This window comes from Cinclus cinclus, chromosome 7 (assembly GCF_963662255.1).
Source record: "Cinclus cinclus chromosome 7, bCinCin1.1, whole genome shotgun sequence".
NCBI lineage: Eukaryota > Metazoa > Chordata > Aves > Passeriformes > Cinclidae > Cinclus > Cinclus cinclus.
Genome location: NC_085052.1, coordinates 6,787,461 through 6,805,745, shown reverse-complemented (window position 1 = coordinate 6,805,745; position 18,285 = coordinate 6,787,461). Strand labels below are relative to the sequence as shown.

The following is an 18,285-nucleotide window of genomic DNA, read 5'->3' as shown; positions in this document are numbered from 1 at the left end:
CTAAGGGGAGTCAGCTCAGGTCTCATTTCTTCTTGAGTTCACTTAGAGCCTTCTCCTAGAGACAAACAGGTCCAAGGGATTGCCAGACCTGGTCTTGTGCATTTGCACAGGCTGCTTTTCACCTTTTAGTTGATGCTTCTACTGGAACAATCTACAGAGCTTTGTAGCATTCCAGCCATATCCCAGTGTCCGGGGGAATTTTGGATGTTATTTGTATATGTTTCCAGTGTGTTTGCTCTCAGTTCATCACTCAAAACTTTTCTCAAAGCTTGGATTCCATGGATAGTACAGAAAGGACCCTAGGGATTACACAATTGTCTTTCTAAATCCACTTATTTCACCAAGGAAATTAAAAGGATGCCAGGAGAAGGTCAGATTCTTTCACTGTGAAAAGAATATACCAAGCCAAATAAGAGTTTTCTGAAACGGATAAGCCTTCATCGAAACACTCAGAAAACAGGAGCATTTCACATCTGAAGTCATTCGATACAGGGAAAGGAATGGGACTTAAAAATTATGTGATTCCCTACTAACTCCCCCAGTAGATCTCCTATACTATGTCTACTATCTACTATAACCCCAACTGCACAACACCAAAATAAAAGCCTCCCCAGCTAAGACAAGACACACGGATCCATATAATTCTCCTTCATGGGCTACTCCTGATGAGTTGCTGCCTGGGAATTACCAGCCTCTGGAGCTCAAATCATGCTGTGGGATCCAGCTCACCGATTCAAGAAATCTATGCCCATGGATTTTTGAGTTATCAGAGAAGCCAACCATCAAAGTTGTTTTCCATCTTATCTATAAACCATAATCTGAAACAAATATTCCTATCTTTCTAGGAACATTTCCAAGGATAAAGCATACTATAAAAAATACATGCAAAGTTTGCACATTACTGCCAGGAGCTCCAAGGCTGCATCGTAAGTAGTTCAGGTCTGGGGGTTTTTCCTTGTGCTTGTTAGATTTGTGGCTTCTCACAGCACGGGAGTGTGAAGGGGAATGGCAGCTCATGTTCCCTAGTCCTCATGCTAATTCTAAAGTAGCTCCTATACATCTTATTAGAAGCGTATCCTCAACAGGGAAAAAGTCACCCTGGACTTAAGCTATGCTTTTGTATATTTATGGTCCCCAATCTCTCGTGGAGCAAGCAAACACAAGGCTGACTCACACCTGGCTGGCACACACAGCAGCCAGGGATACGTCCTGCAGAAAAAACAGGTACTCTGTTCACCTTGAGAAAATTCAGCACCAGGGGGCTGAGTGTGCTTGCTAAATGAGTGGGTTAGCAAATCCTAGCTGCTTCTTTTTCTCCTGTTCCAGATGCTTGGAATTTGGATTCTTGCCCTGTTTCTGCTCAGCGCAGCAGAAGGTAAGCATATGGGGTTAGTGTTTGTATTGCCTTTCTATGCTGCTGTATTTTCCACCTATTTTCTAGGTATTATTCTACACCCTGGTGCCTTAAAATTTACTAATTGAGGTTAATGTGGTTCACTTTTCCATATAGGAATGGTGAGATGAGAGTGTGCATGCTACCTTTCTTCTCCAGTCTGGGATTTCTGCCCTAGGAGCGAGCAGGAAAAGCTGATGTGTGTGTTTCCCGTCAGAGAACCAAGCTGCTGCCCTACTAAACAGAGGGAATTATTTCCTGTACTCTTATTAGTGATGGAAATAGAAAAAAAGCCAGGGCCACGGGCTGAAGGCCGTCTAATGAGGGCATAGCTTTGCATTTAGCAGAAGACACTGGCTTGTGTAGTATAAGAGTTCTCATGTGCAGTCAGCTGTTCAGCACAGCCTCGGTTTATTGCTGATTATCTGCAATATTTTGGCTTGGCATTAGGAGAAACTCATTCAGCTCTTTCTGGCTTGGGCAAAGCAACAGCTGGGGGAGGACACCCAAGGTATTGCACAGGATACCCAGAGGAACTCCTCTGAAGACTTTGCTGATGAGTAATTGGGTGGCTTGTCTCCCTGGGGCAAACTGCAGCCTCTCAACATCCGGGAAAGGGCAACTGCAGGTCTTGGCTTTTCGTAAACTCTGGGATTTTCAAGGAAAAATAAAGACCCCCAGAGAAGCTATGCTATGAGTTCTGACTGCTCTATTTCTTTGCTCATTCACACATTATTGTTTTGGTCTTTATGCTACAGGGAATGAAGTTTGCTTTGAAAGGCTTGGGTGCTTCACAGATGATATACCATGGTCTGGGACTACAGAAAGGCCAATCTACAAATTACCCTGGAAACCAGAGAGCATAGACACTCGCTTCCTCCTGTACACTAGAGAAAACCCTGATGACTTTCAAGTAAGAACCTCTGTGGTTTAAACATTAGTGAATCGCATGCAAAAAATTGTTGATAAACATAGTCCTGCTGTGTTCCTGAAAAGTGTTAAAAAGTGGCCAAACCTCCACTTCATTCAAAAGATCACCTCTTCCAGCTCCTTAGCAGGGCCCCACTGTGAGCTACTGGGAAACTGAGAACTTTGGAGTAATTTTTTTTCTACAGATAAAATCAAAACACGCTGAAGTCTTGTCTGCCCTAAGATGGGTGTCAAAACTTGCTTCAAACAGAGATACACATAAGCTTTCATGTGCACTCTCAGATGAGTTCAACATTGCATAACTTTTAGACACCTGCACAGATAAGCACAGTTCAGGTCTTTGCAATTTTGATAACTTATTTACAGAAAGCAGATTTAAAGGTCTATTAAGTTCTTATCTATGCTAATTTAATTATTTTAAAATCTACATTAATGTAGGAGGTGTCTGCTGTTGAGAAGTCAACAATTGAGGCCTCAAATTTTAATGCAAGCAGGAAGACCAGATTTATTGTACATGGATTTGTAGACAATGGAGAAGAAAACTGGCTGTCAGATATGTGCAAGGTAGGTACCAAAGGGACACCCTTAGTTTGCATTTATAAACACTGTTTTCTCTATTTCTAACCAGTTTTTCTCATGGTATTTGTAGTGATAAGAAGCAAAAAATAGTTCACATTTTCAGATTGTTACCAAATGGAATATGTAGCTTTGCACCTTGAGGAAATAATGAAGCAAAATCCGTTCAGCTTTTCTCTTCAGTGAAGTGAGTGACAAGTGATTTGACTCAGTAAATTTGACTTACTCTTTTTCTTGGTAAAAAGAACACAAACCCTGGAGCAAGATACTGGCTCGGGTCAGGGTGATTGCAGAAATAACAGCAGACTCATAGTTCCTGCATCCTATTTCTCCAGCTAAGGGATGGTTTCTCTTGTGGAAGCTCTATCAGGAAGGTTTTGGCTGCCACGTGGGCTGGCCATTACCAAAAGCAATAAAAAGACATAAAAATGTACATCCAAAGAGGACCTCAAGGGGAGCATTTCAAATAAAGCTTTCCATCTAGCTCTTGCAATGAGCACTGAATGCAGTAAAGCACTCTGCTATATTGATTTTTGTGCTAATTCCACAAACTATTTCTTAACCCTGTCCCCATGCAAAGTGCAATTCCAGCTTATGGTTTTCTCAAGTCTTCCAAACATGCTTTTTTTAATTGCAGCTGGAGTTAATGAAAGCCTCTATTCATGCAACACAAAACAAAATACCAACTGAGGGCATTTTCAGGATAAGGTTTTTCAACCATTAACACAACTACAACTTTAAAAAATAATGTATTCCGATTTTACTTATGAGAACAGTATGAGGAGCAATATGAAATTAAAATCAAGGTATTTTGCATTTATTGCATCCCCATTGTCTGTTTCTTTTTGATGCTAGACCAAAAGAAAGAAAAATGATGAATAATTGTTGGATTTGTCAGATAATAATTTGTTTAAAGTATCAGAAGCAGATTTATGTTTTTATAATTTTCTGTCTTACATTTTACACTCTTAAAATAGAGGTTTGTTTCCTGGAACTTCACAGTCAATGACAATGATCTCAGGTTTTTTCAGCTTGTCCCTTAAATCCATTTGATCAATTTTCCAGGATGTAGAGGCATGAGATAAATCCTTAAATTCAACTATTACAGCAGCCTCTGTTTTATCACAATACTCTAGTTTATATTTAGAAACAAATTGGTCTCAGTGAATCTTTTCAATAAAGGGTGGAGCAAATGGGATTGTGAATACATTGATCCTCTTATGTGTATCTGTTACTTGCTTTCCTTCCCATTAAGCAATAATCCTATCTGCATATTGATTTTTACTGCTTCTAGCATGGTCACAGACACTTTATTGCCTTTTTGGTCCTTTTTCATTTGTTGCCGTATATTTAAGCTGCTAAACCAAAATGCTTTTAGCCAAACAATCCAGCCCAATGGAGAACAGTGAGGCTTCTGATTCTGTGGCAAAGTCTCTGCCTGCATATACAGATTTCCAAATAAAGCCATAAATCCAAAATGAACACCAACAGTTTATGCATCATCTTATAAAACACATAAAATCTCTTTCTTAAAAGTCTGCATCAGAAAACCACACTTGACTTTTGCTATCAAAAATATGCTAATTGAATTTGAGTTACAGTAGTACTTTTAAATCACTGAAGTGAATAGCTGCATAAGCAGAACTCTTATTTAGTGTTACATACCAAGTTTGATTGAAAATAAAAATTGAAAATTTCAATATTGATAATGTTTTCCTTTCTGTGAAAAATACTGCTGTGGGCATTTGAAATTATTACTACATTATATATCACCCTCTTTCAGCATTGTGTGATCACAACAAACCCCTCTGAGCACACACCCATGCTACAGCTTTGCTTTTCAAATCATTCTCATAGGAATTCACATAAGATGAAGTAGCTGAACAAGAACCACCCACACGATCTGGTCTCATACTCTATTTACCATGGGTTTTACTTTTGTTTTACAAAACAGAACATGCTTACTGTGGAAGATGTGAACTGCATCTGTGTGAGCTGGAAGAGAGGTGCAAGGTGTCAGTACACCCAGGCATCAAACAACATCCGTGTCGTGGGCGCTGAAATCGCTTATTTTGTGGATGTTCTCATGGTAAGAGTCTGCTGTTTCTAAAGCTATAGCTATAACACTGATTTGAAACAAATACAGCTCTGGAACTTTCACAAATGTAGATGTAACCAGCAGAAAATATTGATCTCTGCTCCACGATCAGTTACACTGAAAACAAATGGTTTTTTTCTTTAGAGGAGTGTACTGTGTGATAGCAGCAGGGCCTGCCAGCTTAAGGAGAGGAAATTCTGCAAGGCATTCTCATAGAACAGCCAAAGAGTTACTCTGTAGATGTTAACAAATGCAGTGTAAAACTTTAAATATGCAGAAATAATGGAAATGGCAAACTTCTTTTTCATGGAGACAGAACCTACCAAAAATCTACCAAAGAGCTCACAAGAAAACCAGCTGGCAGCACTGCCTGGGTCAAGCAGGGTCCAGCAGCTGCCGCAGGGAAAGCTGTGATGGACAATGCCCATATCTACAGGAGATGCCCCCTTTTGCAGCCAGTTTCACATTAAATATGAAGTGAAGCTTGGTCTGAACCCTTCTCTTAATTTAATTGCTTTCAACACACATTTTCCATAAAAGAGCTATAAATAACTAAAACCAGGGAGTGTGCTGGGTCTAGCAGTGCTCTGACCCACCTCTCACTCTCCACATCTGCACTGCAGCTACTGAATTCCTCCCCCAAAAGGCTGAAGGCATCTCTCATCTCATGACCTCCCCAAGCTGTACCTGGTGCTTAACCTGCCAGGTGTAACTGAGAGTTCCTGCCTGGCCTATTCTTGCAAGCCAGACAAGCATTCTGTGAATCTTAAAAGCTCTCTGGAAGGACACAGAGCCTCTCAGGACTCTTGACAGAGCTGTCTGGAGCTATAGCAACCTCCAAGGAGGTTTGGAAAATCTGTGTTGGACAGAACTGGCAAAGAGACCCTGAAATCCCATAGGAGTCCCTGAGTCAGCAGGAAAATTAAAAGTGGTTTTTCAGCCCCTTTTAAATCTTCCCTGTTGCTGATGTAAACGGACATAGCAATGTTTATTGCTGTTTTATCAGGATGAATATGGATACTCTCCAGCTGACGTGCACATCATTGGGCACAGCCTGGGAGCACACGCTGCTGGAGAGGCCGGCCGGAGGCGCCCGGGCATTGGCAGAATAACTGGTAATAAATCGTTACCAAAATAATAAGAAGAATTCATTAAGTATTAATAGTAAAAAAAAAAATAGTAATAATAATAATAATAGCCAGTGACTGCACAGCCACACTCACACCAAAGCCACCAAACAAAACCCTGCTATTCCCCTTCCCTTGTGATTGTATCTGTGGCCTGCAGTGTAGTCAGGGGTAATTGGAATATTGTAGAACTCAGCCCTTTCTCACTGCAACCCAAGAAGCAGGGCTGTGGTAAGTGGGGGAAGAGACTGTGATAATTATTTTGCTTGCGCACGAGTTACACAGCAAAGGGATTTTTTTAATGTGTTCAGCACTTCCAGAGGTTAAAGTTGTGGGTTTATCTCTTTATTCATCATGTAGGTAATGCCAAAGGCATTATGCATTAAGCAGAGAGGCCTTTTGTACATAAAAGACAATTTCGGACATTATTAACAAAACCCTTTTCAATTGTTATTTTTTCCTCAGGGATGTCAGGCTTGGTGAAACCTGGACTAATAGTCTACAAAAATCAGTTTAAAAGCAAACCCAAAATATGCTGCCTAGGGACAAGAAGAGATGCAGGCACAAGGCAGCAAAACCTGTGCAATTTGCAAGACTTTACAAGAACCTGAAATTGCTGCAGCAATTTGGGAAGCAAATTGATTCCATTTTCTGCTAGGTTCAAAAGCAAAGATCATTGTTTCAAAACTAGATGTTTTCCCAAAATCTGACTGAAGCCCGACCTAGGCAGGCAGGTTTCAACAGGAGGGGTGCTATCAGCTCAAATTCCTCTGAGTCCTCTCAAGAAAAACACTCTAGAAACCACACAGATGGCTCAGTTACTTGGGATGCAGACACAGTAACCTCAGTTTGAGTAGTGTTATTAAAGAGAAATTCAAATTAAAAAAAATAGTTAATTCCAAGTGTTGGCAATCAATACTCATGCAAGTATGTAAAGCAGTAAAATTTAATAGGCTTCCCACAGGTGACTTTGTGAGAGAAAAGCCACTTGGTAAGAGACAGCACACACCCTCATTTTATTAATGTCTCTATTACTTAGATATAAGGAACCATAGGCAACTGTGTTTGTGATAATTATTATATGCAATCAGTCACTGGGATGTAAAATGATTCTACACCTGCATCTCTTTTTTTATACATAACACTTCTCTTTTTCTCTCAGGACTGGACCCTGCACAACCTTATTTTCAAGGTACTCCAACTGAAGTCAGACTGGATAAATCTGATGCAGACTTTGTTGACGTTATCCACACAGACTCAGCTCCCACAATCCCCTACTTAGGTAAGTATGCAGCTCTACTGTATTGATTATTTATTATTTACTGCACTGAATTATTTGCACCCTGTGGCACTCACGTGTTGTGATTGTTCACTGAGGCTGTTGTGCTGTGGCAGAACGTAACAAATTCACCCCTTTAGTCACTAACAGCTCCTGTCCTAAATCACTGTGCATGGGCAAACTTGAAGCCAGCAGCTACGGGTGTGACACAACATTAATTTAAAACATACTTACCCCTGTTTCAAATGCTCCAGGTTTCGGCATGAGCCCAGCTATAGGACATATTGACTTTTATCCAAATGGAGGAGAGCAGATGCCCGGCTGTGGAAAGAATGCTGTTTCACAGATCGTAGATCTCGATGGCATCTGGGAAGGTAAGTGTGTTGTTGGCATCATAAACTCAGGGGAAGGCAACCCTGCAAAGTGTAGCCACTTATCTTTCCTTAATTCAGGTGTTTTAGGTTAGCTTTTGGTGTGTCCACCAGCAATGGCAGCTGCAGACTGCAGTGAAACTGTTAAAATGCTCAAAACTTTTCCAGAGCCTATTAAAAAATAAACAAGGCAAAGGGTTGGCCTCTGGAAAATGTGTTTCCTCTAAAGGATCTAATATCAGAAACAAAAATTACTGGGGCTGCGCCAAAAACTTTGAAGGGTCTTTAAGAACACATTGCATTTTGTGTCTAATTGCCCAGCAGCAGCACTGGTGGAACTGGGCAAAGATGTTCACAGCTGCTCCTGGGAGAGAGTCTTCGGCTGAAATTCTTCGGAGATAGAGCAATTAATTCGATTCCTTGTTAAATTACAGATTACAATCAGAGTTGCATTGAAGTGATGTCATTGTGTCTATTTTTGGGCAGCTAAAAAAAGATTGGCACGTAGTTGCTCAAATGCACTGTTCTTTGTTGTTTTACGTGGTTCTAATAAAATCTCGAAGTATCAGAGGATTCCTTTGTACCTTTCAAAATTAAATTGCACATAAAATTTTAAAAATTAATAAAAAATTCCTAAGAATTCTACTGTGGAGATTTTTCAGTACCTTATCTGAGCTCATCCTTACACTACTGTAAGCACCTTAAACTCTGGGAACCCATTAAATGATTCATGATAGCTGGCTAGCTTTTTACTCCAGGTTTTATTTAATTCAACTGAAGGCATTGCTTTTTCATTCTACCCCCGTTTTGGGCTTTTTGGGTGTTTTTGTTTGGTTGGTTGTGTTTTGGGTTTTGTTTGTTTGTTTGTTTGTTTTTGGTGGGGTTTTTTTTGTTTGTTTTTAATTTTTTTATGTAGTAAACTTGTTATCAATAATGGGGAATTAAAACACAAACAAATAACTTCATAGTATATGGTCTTCTTTTAAACCTAAAGTCAGGAAAGTACAGGTAACACAAAGGAAAATAATATATTCATTATTTTAATTTTAAGAATCTCCCTTTCTTAAGCACCCCCAAAATAATAATAATTTTGTTTTGAAGCCCTCAGCTGGAGCAAATCAGCACTGCCCTAGGAAGTTCACTGTTAAATACTTTTCATTTGGTTTTCTTTTGTCATGGTAATGAAACTGCTGCCTACAAAAGACCTGCTTCAGGCAGCTCTAGTTTCTATTGTTAAACTCAGTCAGATTGCTTGAATAAGTGTTTTTTTGAGGGGCGGGGGCTGGGCTGAGCTGCACAGTCGGTCTCCACAAAGCATTTCAAGTTTGCATTTTATACCTGTTGAGCCAGTGACATTCCTTAAGGCGTGAGTGCAGCAGAAGCAAGTAAGGTTCCAACCTGGTGGCTGATGCTCCGAGAATTGTGATGAGGCTTTTGAGAAGGAATGATGCACGTCAATGGCATGGGTTTCTTTCCTTGAGTGGGAAGAGAAAAGGAGAATTAACCTGGGTGCATCTTTTCATAGGAACTCGGGACTTCGTGGCTTGCAATCACTTGCGGAGTTACAAGTATTATTCGGACAGTATCATGTACCCTGATGGATTTTTAGGCTACCCGTGTGCTTCATATGATCTTTTTCAATCAGTAAGTATTTCTAAGAGCTTTGGGATGGACCCTATTGAAAACTTTATTAAAAATTAGTCCTTTGACTAATTTTTTTTTTCTTTTCTTTGGCTGGATGGATAAGTTATTAATAAATGTATTTGTTTTCACTAGGGAAGCTGTTTCCCATGCCCAGAAGAGGGATGCCCAAATATGGGTCACTATGCAGACAAATTCAAGGGCAAATTTAAAAGTGGTTTCGTGAAACTTTACCTGAATACTGGAGAGACCAAGGATTTTCCTCGTGAGTTTTGAATGCTTCCATTGCTACATACTCTTCATAAAAATCTTATTTTCCTGTTTGAGAGTTAACTTCAGCAGATGAACAGATCTCATCACAGCACAAGGTCTCTTCTGCTCTTCATGCTTCTTCTACTTTTGCTCCACCACCTATGCCAGTTTGGGGCCCTACAGTACAAGAATGTTGCTGACAAACTCTAGAGTCTAGTGGAGGTTACTGAGATGTTTAGTGGATTGCAAGCTTCACAGAGAAAGGAGGAGAGACAGTGCACAGAAGTTGCAGAAAGGGAATTTCTTATTAAATAGTATGAAAATTACAGTCACAATGGCAGTGGTTAAATGCAGGAAGAGGGGTCCAGGGAATCTGGGAAATCTCCATCATTGGAGATGCCAAAAACCCCATTTGACAAGGGCCAAGAACAAGCTGGTTTCAGAACTGGATGGACAAGATGAACTCCTTTACAACCTCCGATATCCTAAACACCGGCTCTCACAACATACTGCTTGGTTTGCCCTTGTAAACACAAATCAAAATCTTCTTGAGCTCCTTTTGCTAATTGCACATTAAAAGGAAGTTCTCACCCACAAAAATTATTTTCCTGGACCTTCAGAATTTTCTTGTGCTGCTTAGATCTGTATTTATATCCCTAACACTCCTTTATTTCCAGCTTCACTCTGTATGAAAACCTTCATGGTCAAAATGCTGAGATCTGTATCGTATTTACTACGATATGGACTTGTTTTCTCTTTTTTTCTCTCCCAGAAAGTAACACAAATGTCTTCTATTTCTCATGTTGATCTCATTAGGGCATAACAGATTAGACTCACTGGTGTTTTGTATCTTCTGCTCTTAACTATACTGTACAGACAGGAAAACAAACAATAAAAAACAACCTAGAATTTGATATTTTGGGGGCTGTTTCTCCCTGGGTACTGTCTAAGTCACTGTATTTCTTCTGTGTAGTTTGGAGGTACAAAATAACCGTGACCCTCTCTGGAAAGAGCCAAGTAAGAGGATACATAAATGTTGCCCTGTATGGCAATGACGGGAACACAAAGCAGCACCAGATCACCAAGTAAGTTAAAAATTCAAAAGAAAGAAAAAAAAAGAAACTTTTCTTCCAGAACTCTTAATTTGTATTTGTAATTAATAATTCTGTTTAAATTGATCTTATGAAGAGAGAAACGAAAAGGCAGCCTATCAGGCCCACCTGCCTTTGCTGCCTCTGAAAAACAGTGATTTGGGATTAATTACACCAGAAATCTGGCAATAATGCTGCTACCATATAATAGGATAAAAATTGTCTCTCTGCTAAATTTCTACCCTCTTGCCACCACAGCAGAGCCTTTGACAAGACTGGTAATTAAAAGTAAATGTTGCCATGCCTCACATCCATAAAATGCTATTTTTCACAGGGGTTCCCTCAAACCAGACAACACTTACACAGCCTATATTGATGCAGAAGTTAATGTAGGAGAAGTTACCAAGGTTAAATTTCTTTGGAACAACAACTGGATAAACCCAACTCTTCCTAAACTGGGAGCTGCAACTATCACAGTAGAAGCTGGAGAAACTAGAAAAGAGTAAGTATATCCATTGTGAAAGTCTTGTAAGTTACTGGAGAAGAGAGGTGACAAAAATTATAAGTGGACTGGAAGACTTTTCACAAGAAAAGCTATTTAAGGCATTAAAAGGAAAATGTTCTCAAAGAAAAAATATTATCTTTTCTTTCCTTCCTTCCTTTCAAGCCATTGTCCATCCATAGTTCTATTCACTACTACTTCAACCCTTTGCCTTAAATAAACTCAAAGATAACCTGAAAATCTCTCCAGGCTTTAGAAGAGCAAATTTTCTGTATAACCCTTTGGGTGAGAAAAATTGATGCTGGCTTGGATTGTCAACATCATTCTTGCCAAGCTCCTATTTTCCACAAAAACACATTATTTGTGTGTCTGATTCACTGTCAGCTGGAACCAGCCAAGTATTCCATTGGTATTGGTGGCCCCTAAGGTCATGACTGACTGAAGAGGATGGTGATAATAAATCCATCCTTCCAATAAGGAACACTAACACTTGGAGCCTACACTCAAAGGCTATATATATAGCTGAGTGAAAGAGGCTAAAATTGATTTCTCTAGACTTTGTGAAGTGTGGCTTGGATGTTCAAATTATAGCAGCAGTATTTACTGATCCAATTTTAATAATTTTCCTTTCAAAAATAAATTCCTTAGTTTCCTTGATCAGTTATTTTATTATATCCACATAATGAGTTGTTATCTAGGACAGGAGGTACATTTTTAAATTTTAGAACCTATTTTCAAATACACAGTAAAAATTGCATCACCTAAAAGACAACATGGGAGGTGGAAACAATTTCAAGCAAAGTGTAATAATTACAGCCAAGGAGCACTTGACCTCACCTTAAAGCAAAGGTCCTAAGTCTGGTTGTAGTTTCCAGTCACCCAAGCACATTGCTGACAAAGTGTATTTCTGTAGATAAGAACTCACCCTTCTACTGACTTGTGGCCTTTGCACAAGTAATTGTGGCCAACTCTATAGAGGTGGTAGCACAAAATCTGGGGAAAACCCCAAATCTGTAATATTAAAATAAGGTGGGCAATGAAGCAGGATGAATGCGGTCTATCAGTGCTTTCCCCAGCAGCAATATTTTACATTTAGAAGCTCAAAGTTTGTTCCATTCAGTTGTCTCAAATGCCAAATCAGGTTGAGTTAACATCAAAATAAATCAACTTGTAGAATTTCAACAGCTGCTGACAGCTCAAGGTGCTTTCATTTACTTTATCCTCAGGTACCGTTTCTGTGGTTCTGGCACTGTGAGGGAGGATGTTCTGCAGACTCTGACTGCTTGTTAACAGCACCCTCGGATCTCCAAATCCTTGCTACCAATAAAAGTTATTCATACATAAAACACTGGAATCTGCAGCTGTAATACTGATGATGTGTGTTGTTTGGGGTGGGTTTTTGCTGGTTTGGGAGGCAGAGGTTAAATCTGTGGATACCTCTCTATTGAAAGAATTTTTAGAGTTTCAGGAGTGAATGTGCCAAAACCTGTTGAAGAATTCCCCTGATTTCAGCCTGCTTCAAAATAATTTCAAACAAGAGGAAAGAGGGCAGGTAACAGGAACAAATTCATTTCTGTTCCCATGTAATCCTGCCTCATGTCCCTCAGTCTTCTCAGGGGGCTTTGTCTCCTCTGCTGCCAGAGGAAGCTCATCCTCACTGATAAAACCTCAGAGAACTGCTGGGGATCTACTGCCACACAGATCTACTGCTCCTGGGGATCTTCTCAGTTTCTCCCAAGGCTCCCCAGACTGGGGCACTCTGCTCTTTCTGTCTCTCTTTCCTCACCCAGAACACCCTGTCCTGAAGTACATCAACACCCCAGCAAGGCTTTAGATTCTGTGCAGTGATAGAGGTGGAAACCAATTTCTTTTGTGTTGGAGCACTACTTTTCTAGTACAGAAAAATAAAGCAGTGGTTTTGGGTTTGTGTGGTTTTTTTGTTTGCTTGTTTGTTTTGTTTTGTTTGTTTTGTTTTTTTTAATTGAGTGCATTCTGCCAACTTTAACAGGGTGGTGGGAAGAAGATAGGGGATGTAAATAATAGACAAGGAACCATCAGCACTGAAGATTAGCAACCTATGGGCATGCTCTGGGCTGAAGTAAGTTCTTCATATAAGAGCTAAGTGTCCATTGCTTTAACACAACTGAAGAGAATATCCTCCAGCAATTTCAGTTTTAGTCAGAGACATGCAGGCTTTCTTTTGTGTATAAAAGCCTTCTAACCTGCACTTCTTGCCCAGATTAAAGGGTACTATTTGATTTAGGTTAAATGTATGGAAGAAGTTCTGTACTATAGGAGTTTTAAAACTGGCACAGGCTGCCCTGAGAGGTGGTAGGTGCTATATCTCTGAAAATATTTGACTCCAGGCTGGTTGAATTTGCAGAATTCCTGAAGTATTCTCCCTGTTCCATTCCTTCTCTCCCTGTGCAACTCCTCAGGCAGCAGCAAGTGCAGCAAGCACACAGTAGAGTTCTCTTTGTGTGTTTTCCCCCCAGCCTGTGCTGTCCAGAAGGACACTTAAAAACTGACATTTATTTTATCTTCAGTTTTTCCCAAATGCGGTCAGTCTTAGAGTGGTAGAATAACAGAGTCAGGCCTAATAAATGCAAGGATTTGAGTTCTTTGTCCTGCATCAGGCTCTGGTAAGTCCAGCTCTGGGTTGCTCCTGCAAAGCCCTCCTTGACTTTCCACGGCCAGAGCTGGGCAGGAGGAAGGATCCAGCCACAGGAAGAGAGGATTTCACACTTTATCCAGCCCTTGGAGGAGAAACAAACCCGCTCCAGGAAGTTAAATAGTTGTGGGTTTATGAATAGCCACAGACAGGGGAGCTGGTGTCTGATGCTGGGTTTTCATGTACCCTCCCATCCCTTTGGCATCTCCTGCTTCCTTCTGCCTTCCCTGTTTGTCTCTCCTAGGATTTGGTGTCCTGATCTCAGTGTCTCCTGCTGAGGAAACCTCAACAGGGTTATTAACTTCCCAACACTGGAGAGGAGTTTCTCCTTTGTCTTTTGTTCCATTGCCTTGGAATAAGCAGATTCTTGCCTACACTATTGTTTTGACAGTTATGATATTCTCAGCATTATCCTTTGCCATAGCCACTTCAGCAGCCCATGTAATTTTAACAAACACCTAACAGAATCAAGACGTTAAAGTTGACAATAGCATAATAAAAAATCTCTTTTTAATAATGAACTGGAGCTGCCGTCATCCTGTTTTAGCAGAGTAAAATCTCTCCCCCCCTCCCGAACACTTTACAAAGCTATTACATAAAATGCAATGTTAAATGAACAACAAATTACTTTCCCTTTAGCAAGCTTTTAATGCTAATGGTGCTATTTATTCCTGACCTTTTGAAATATTAGATTTTTTAAATGACAACATAAAAAGAATTCTTGTTTGAAAACGCGAGCGACTTTAAACCACATGTTATTACTTGTAAGTATAGCATGCACATGCATCATTCATTTCAGTGTCCCATTTAGGGCTAATTGGTATATATTTCAGTTGACATATATTGTTCTCCTGCAAACGTGTCAAATTCCTTAACGATGGCGGTGACAAAAGCAGAACGCTTGAGATATATAAATTACGCTCTTTACCATATAATCATTCTTATCTATTGGGAATGGTATTTGTGACAAACCATGCTCAAAAATACACAGCAAATTGATTTTTTTTTTTAAACTTTAATATCACACCATTCAGGGCAAGTCTTTGATTGCATCCTTAAATGTAGAAATGTTTTGATTTTTATCTGCATCGTTTTGTGGCTTTTGAAAAGCTCACTTTATTTATTAAAGGAAGAGCAGCACAGCGAGGATCTTAAAATGTATCTTTTGTTATCAGCATAAGAAAAAAATGAGCTGTAATTGTGGATATAGAGTGAGTAATTTGGTGAAAAACGCTTTGTGCTATAGTTTAGGTTTTATAATTCCTGCCATAAATTACTATTATTTTGTTGGTGGGCAGCATTGCAAGAAGAATTTTAAATATTTTAAATATGGAAACAACTTGGGCCATGTATTTCCATTACATTTTAGATTACCGTGTGCAATGCATTCCCCCACCCCTTTATTACAAATCATCTTAGAATTAGACAAAAAAACCCAAAAATTGAAGATTTCATGTGACTGTAATAATTGCTGCGCTGTAGCAGTGCTCATTGTTGTCTTTAGACAATGCTGCCCACAGTCATTACTTTGCTCCATAAATCAGTAGCATAATGAGGTTCTATCTTTCAAGAAATATTTGAGTGTATCTTAATTCGGCATGGATGAATTCTCCTTCCCTAATCTCTGGAGGGTTTTTTTAATCTAGTTTGTAATGTTAGAGCTTTCATCACCTAGCCCCAGCTGACAGTGTTATGGCTGCGTATTTATTTCCATACCTTCCTGGGACGTGTCCTCAGAGGTTGCAAATAGGAATTTTATGATGTTATGCTTTGAAGGCTGTTTTTTCTTGATTTAAATGTCATTCCCAAATATTCCATTTGCCCCACCCTCAGCCTTCAGAAATACATACTGTGTGTGGTTGTATTAAGTGTGGAAAAGCAAGGTTAAATTTGTTAACTTCTTGTTGCTGATATAAACTGGGAGCAGTTTCTTTGACAGAAGAGATATTCACTGGAAAAAAATTACCAATTTTTGCCAAATAAATTGTATAATAAATTCAGGTTTTTAAAATTATTATTATTATTTTATTATTTTCCTAAAATGTGAAGACAAGAAAAAGTAAGATGTAGTCCCGTTCTTAACTGGGTCAGCAGAGGGCAGTGGAAGAAAGGAGAGGGTTGATGTGATGCTCCACAGCTCCAAATCAAAAAATACTAATAGTGCGCTATGTGACATTTACTTCTAAACTGTTCTTGCAGACAAACAGAAACAAGAAGCAAAGTACTCTTTGAATTAGTCTAAATGTTGTGCTCAATTACACAGTAACAACTGTGGGGCTACTGCACTTGCTATGACCTATATTTTGTGAGACCCGAAGACAAAAGTTGCATTCAAGTCCCTCTTTGTGCTCTGCCCCGTGGAATTATTGTTGAGTGCTTATCCTATGAAAAATATTACCTTTAATAGCATTAAGTAGATAATACTTCACATCTAACCAATTAGGGAGGTGAAGGGGGGGAAAGGGGATCTAAACCTCTACAGTAATGCATTTGTTCAGATAATAAGTCACATTATTGTAATTTGGCATATAATTTATATAACCTAAGTCTCAATTCCACATGAAAAATAACAGCAATGAACATTACTGGTGCCTTGAGTGCCTCAGCTTGGGATGTTTCAGAGGATGCATTCTCTAAGAGTCCTGATTATCCTCTTTGGGAGGTGAGTGCAGTCCTAAGTGCAGTACCATTTCTCACTCAGAAGAGGTCCTTCACGCAGGAGGAATATAAGTGATCACCTTAATTATATAGATGGAAAACACAGGATAAGTTTGTCCTGCCTGAAGCGATGGAAGAGCAGGAGCCACCCCTTCCTTCTCCCAACACAAAGCTCTCTGTCCCCTGGCTACAGACTACAGAAACTACCACAGGAGCTGCTTAAAAATAAATTAAACAAACTCTAAGTTTAGGCTAATTTTTGTTGTTGTTGTCTTTTATTCTTCACCCAAACACCAGCCTTTTCTCTTTTGAAGAGGGGGAAAAAATCAGGAGGGAAGTGTGCAAGGGCTCTCCACCACCCCCAGCTCTCACCAAGGTGCTCCGAGTCCCTCGGGGATTCCATGGCCTGACCCCACATCTCTTTCCAACCTTTCTCATCTCCCCCGGCTCGCAGTTTGGAAATCAGTGCATCTGACCATTCTATAGCTCTGCTTTAAAGGATGTGTTTGCCCCTCTGCAGCCTCCCTCTGCCATCACCCACCTCCAAATCCCCACCTCCCACAGAATGCAGGGAAGGAGGCAAAGGAGGCTTCTCCCCTTCATTAAGGACAGGCTGTAGATCTCAGACCTTTGCTTTAATTCCAAAAGGAGCCAAAACATCTTCGCTGGGTCATGAAAATCAGCCTGTCATTCCCTCCCACAGAACCTGAATTTGGAAGCATCTCCTGATGGCTGTGACAGAGGGGACATTGCTCCTGTGCTGGGTCTGAAGGACAGCAGCAGAAAGCAGCATATTTTTATTGCATAGGACCCTCATAAGGTAATAAAAACTTTTTTTTTTTTTTTTAACCAGGGAAGAATGTTAAAAGTGGAGAGCAGAGTGACTGCACCAAAGAATAATTCTCCTTTTGACCCACAGAGAAAGAGGTGCCTAGTGAAAGTATATGATCACGGACAGTGTGAAGATAACTGTCTGATCAGATAATGGAATTGTTTTCAGTGATAAGAATGAATCCATTACTAATGCAAATAACTATAATAATTATAATTTGCAATACAGTAAAAATCACCTAGTCTACCTCCTCCTCTGACAGGAGACTGTATAATAAATTATAGGCTGAGAAAAAAAAATCAAAGGGATAAAGGTTAAAAGATTAAAAAAATTTCTGAAACTTAAATGCTTAACAGGGAAGTCAAGACCTGAAAGCAGAAATTGGTGCTATTAAATAAAGCAATTGTGAAGAATGAGATATTATGGAATTGATTAACAAACCAGAAACCAAGCATTTCCTCCTATTACTACCTCTTGTCACAGATTTCAATAATTCTGAAAGAACAAAAAATTATGAGTTGGCGTATAACAAGGAAATTAATTATTTAAATGTAGGTGAATATGCTAATAGTACTCTGGGAAGATGAATATAACTTCACACACAAAAAAACCCCAGAAGGTTCAACAAATTTGAAGGTCTCTCCAGTAGTTATTGCTTTGCTTTAGTATCAAAACTGGTCCAGCTGTTCCGGTGTTCCCAACCAGGACTGCTCATCTACAGGGCAGATCTTTTAGGGTTTTCTGGGCACACCAAATTGCTCATACCAATCCCACAATCTTCTTTGTTCCTGTGAGGTATTTTGGGCATGGAGACTGTAAATGATGCTTTATTTCAGCTTTAGAGGAGTAGAACAGAGCAGATGA

At 39.7% G+C, this 18,285-nt stretch overlaps 1 protein-coding gene across 1 annotated transcript; it reads left to right on the top strand.

The window, feature by feature from the left end:
• Nucleotides 1–1,326: 1,326 nt before the first annotated feature.
• Nucleotides 1,327–12,550, top strand: LOC134045924 (inactive pancreatic lipase-related protein 1-like). Its single transcript, XM_062496054.1, has 12 exons — nt 1,327–1,375; nt 2,152–2,306; nt 2,762–2,887; nt 4,854–4,988; nt 6,004–6,112; nt 7,287–7,406; nt 7,658–7,777; nt 9,300–9,418; nt 9,551–9,680; nt 10,641–10,752; nt 11,093–11,260; nt 12,487–12,550. The coding sequence occupies exons 1-12, from the start codon at nt 1,327–1,329 to the stop codon at nt 12,548–12,550; spliced, it is 1,407 nt and encodes a 468-aa protein (XP_062352038.1).
• The last annotated feature ends 5,735 nt before the right edge of the window (nt 12,551–18,285 follow it).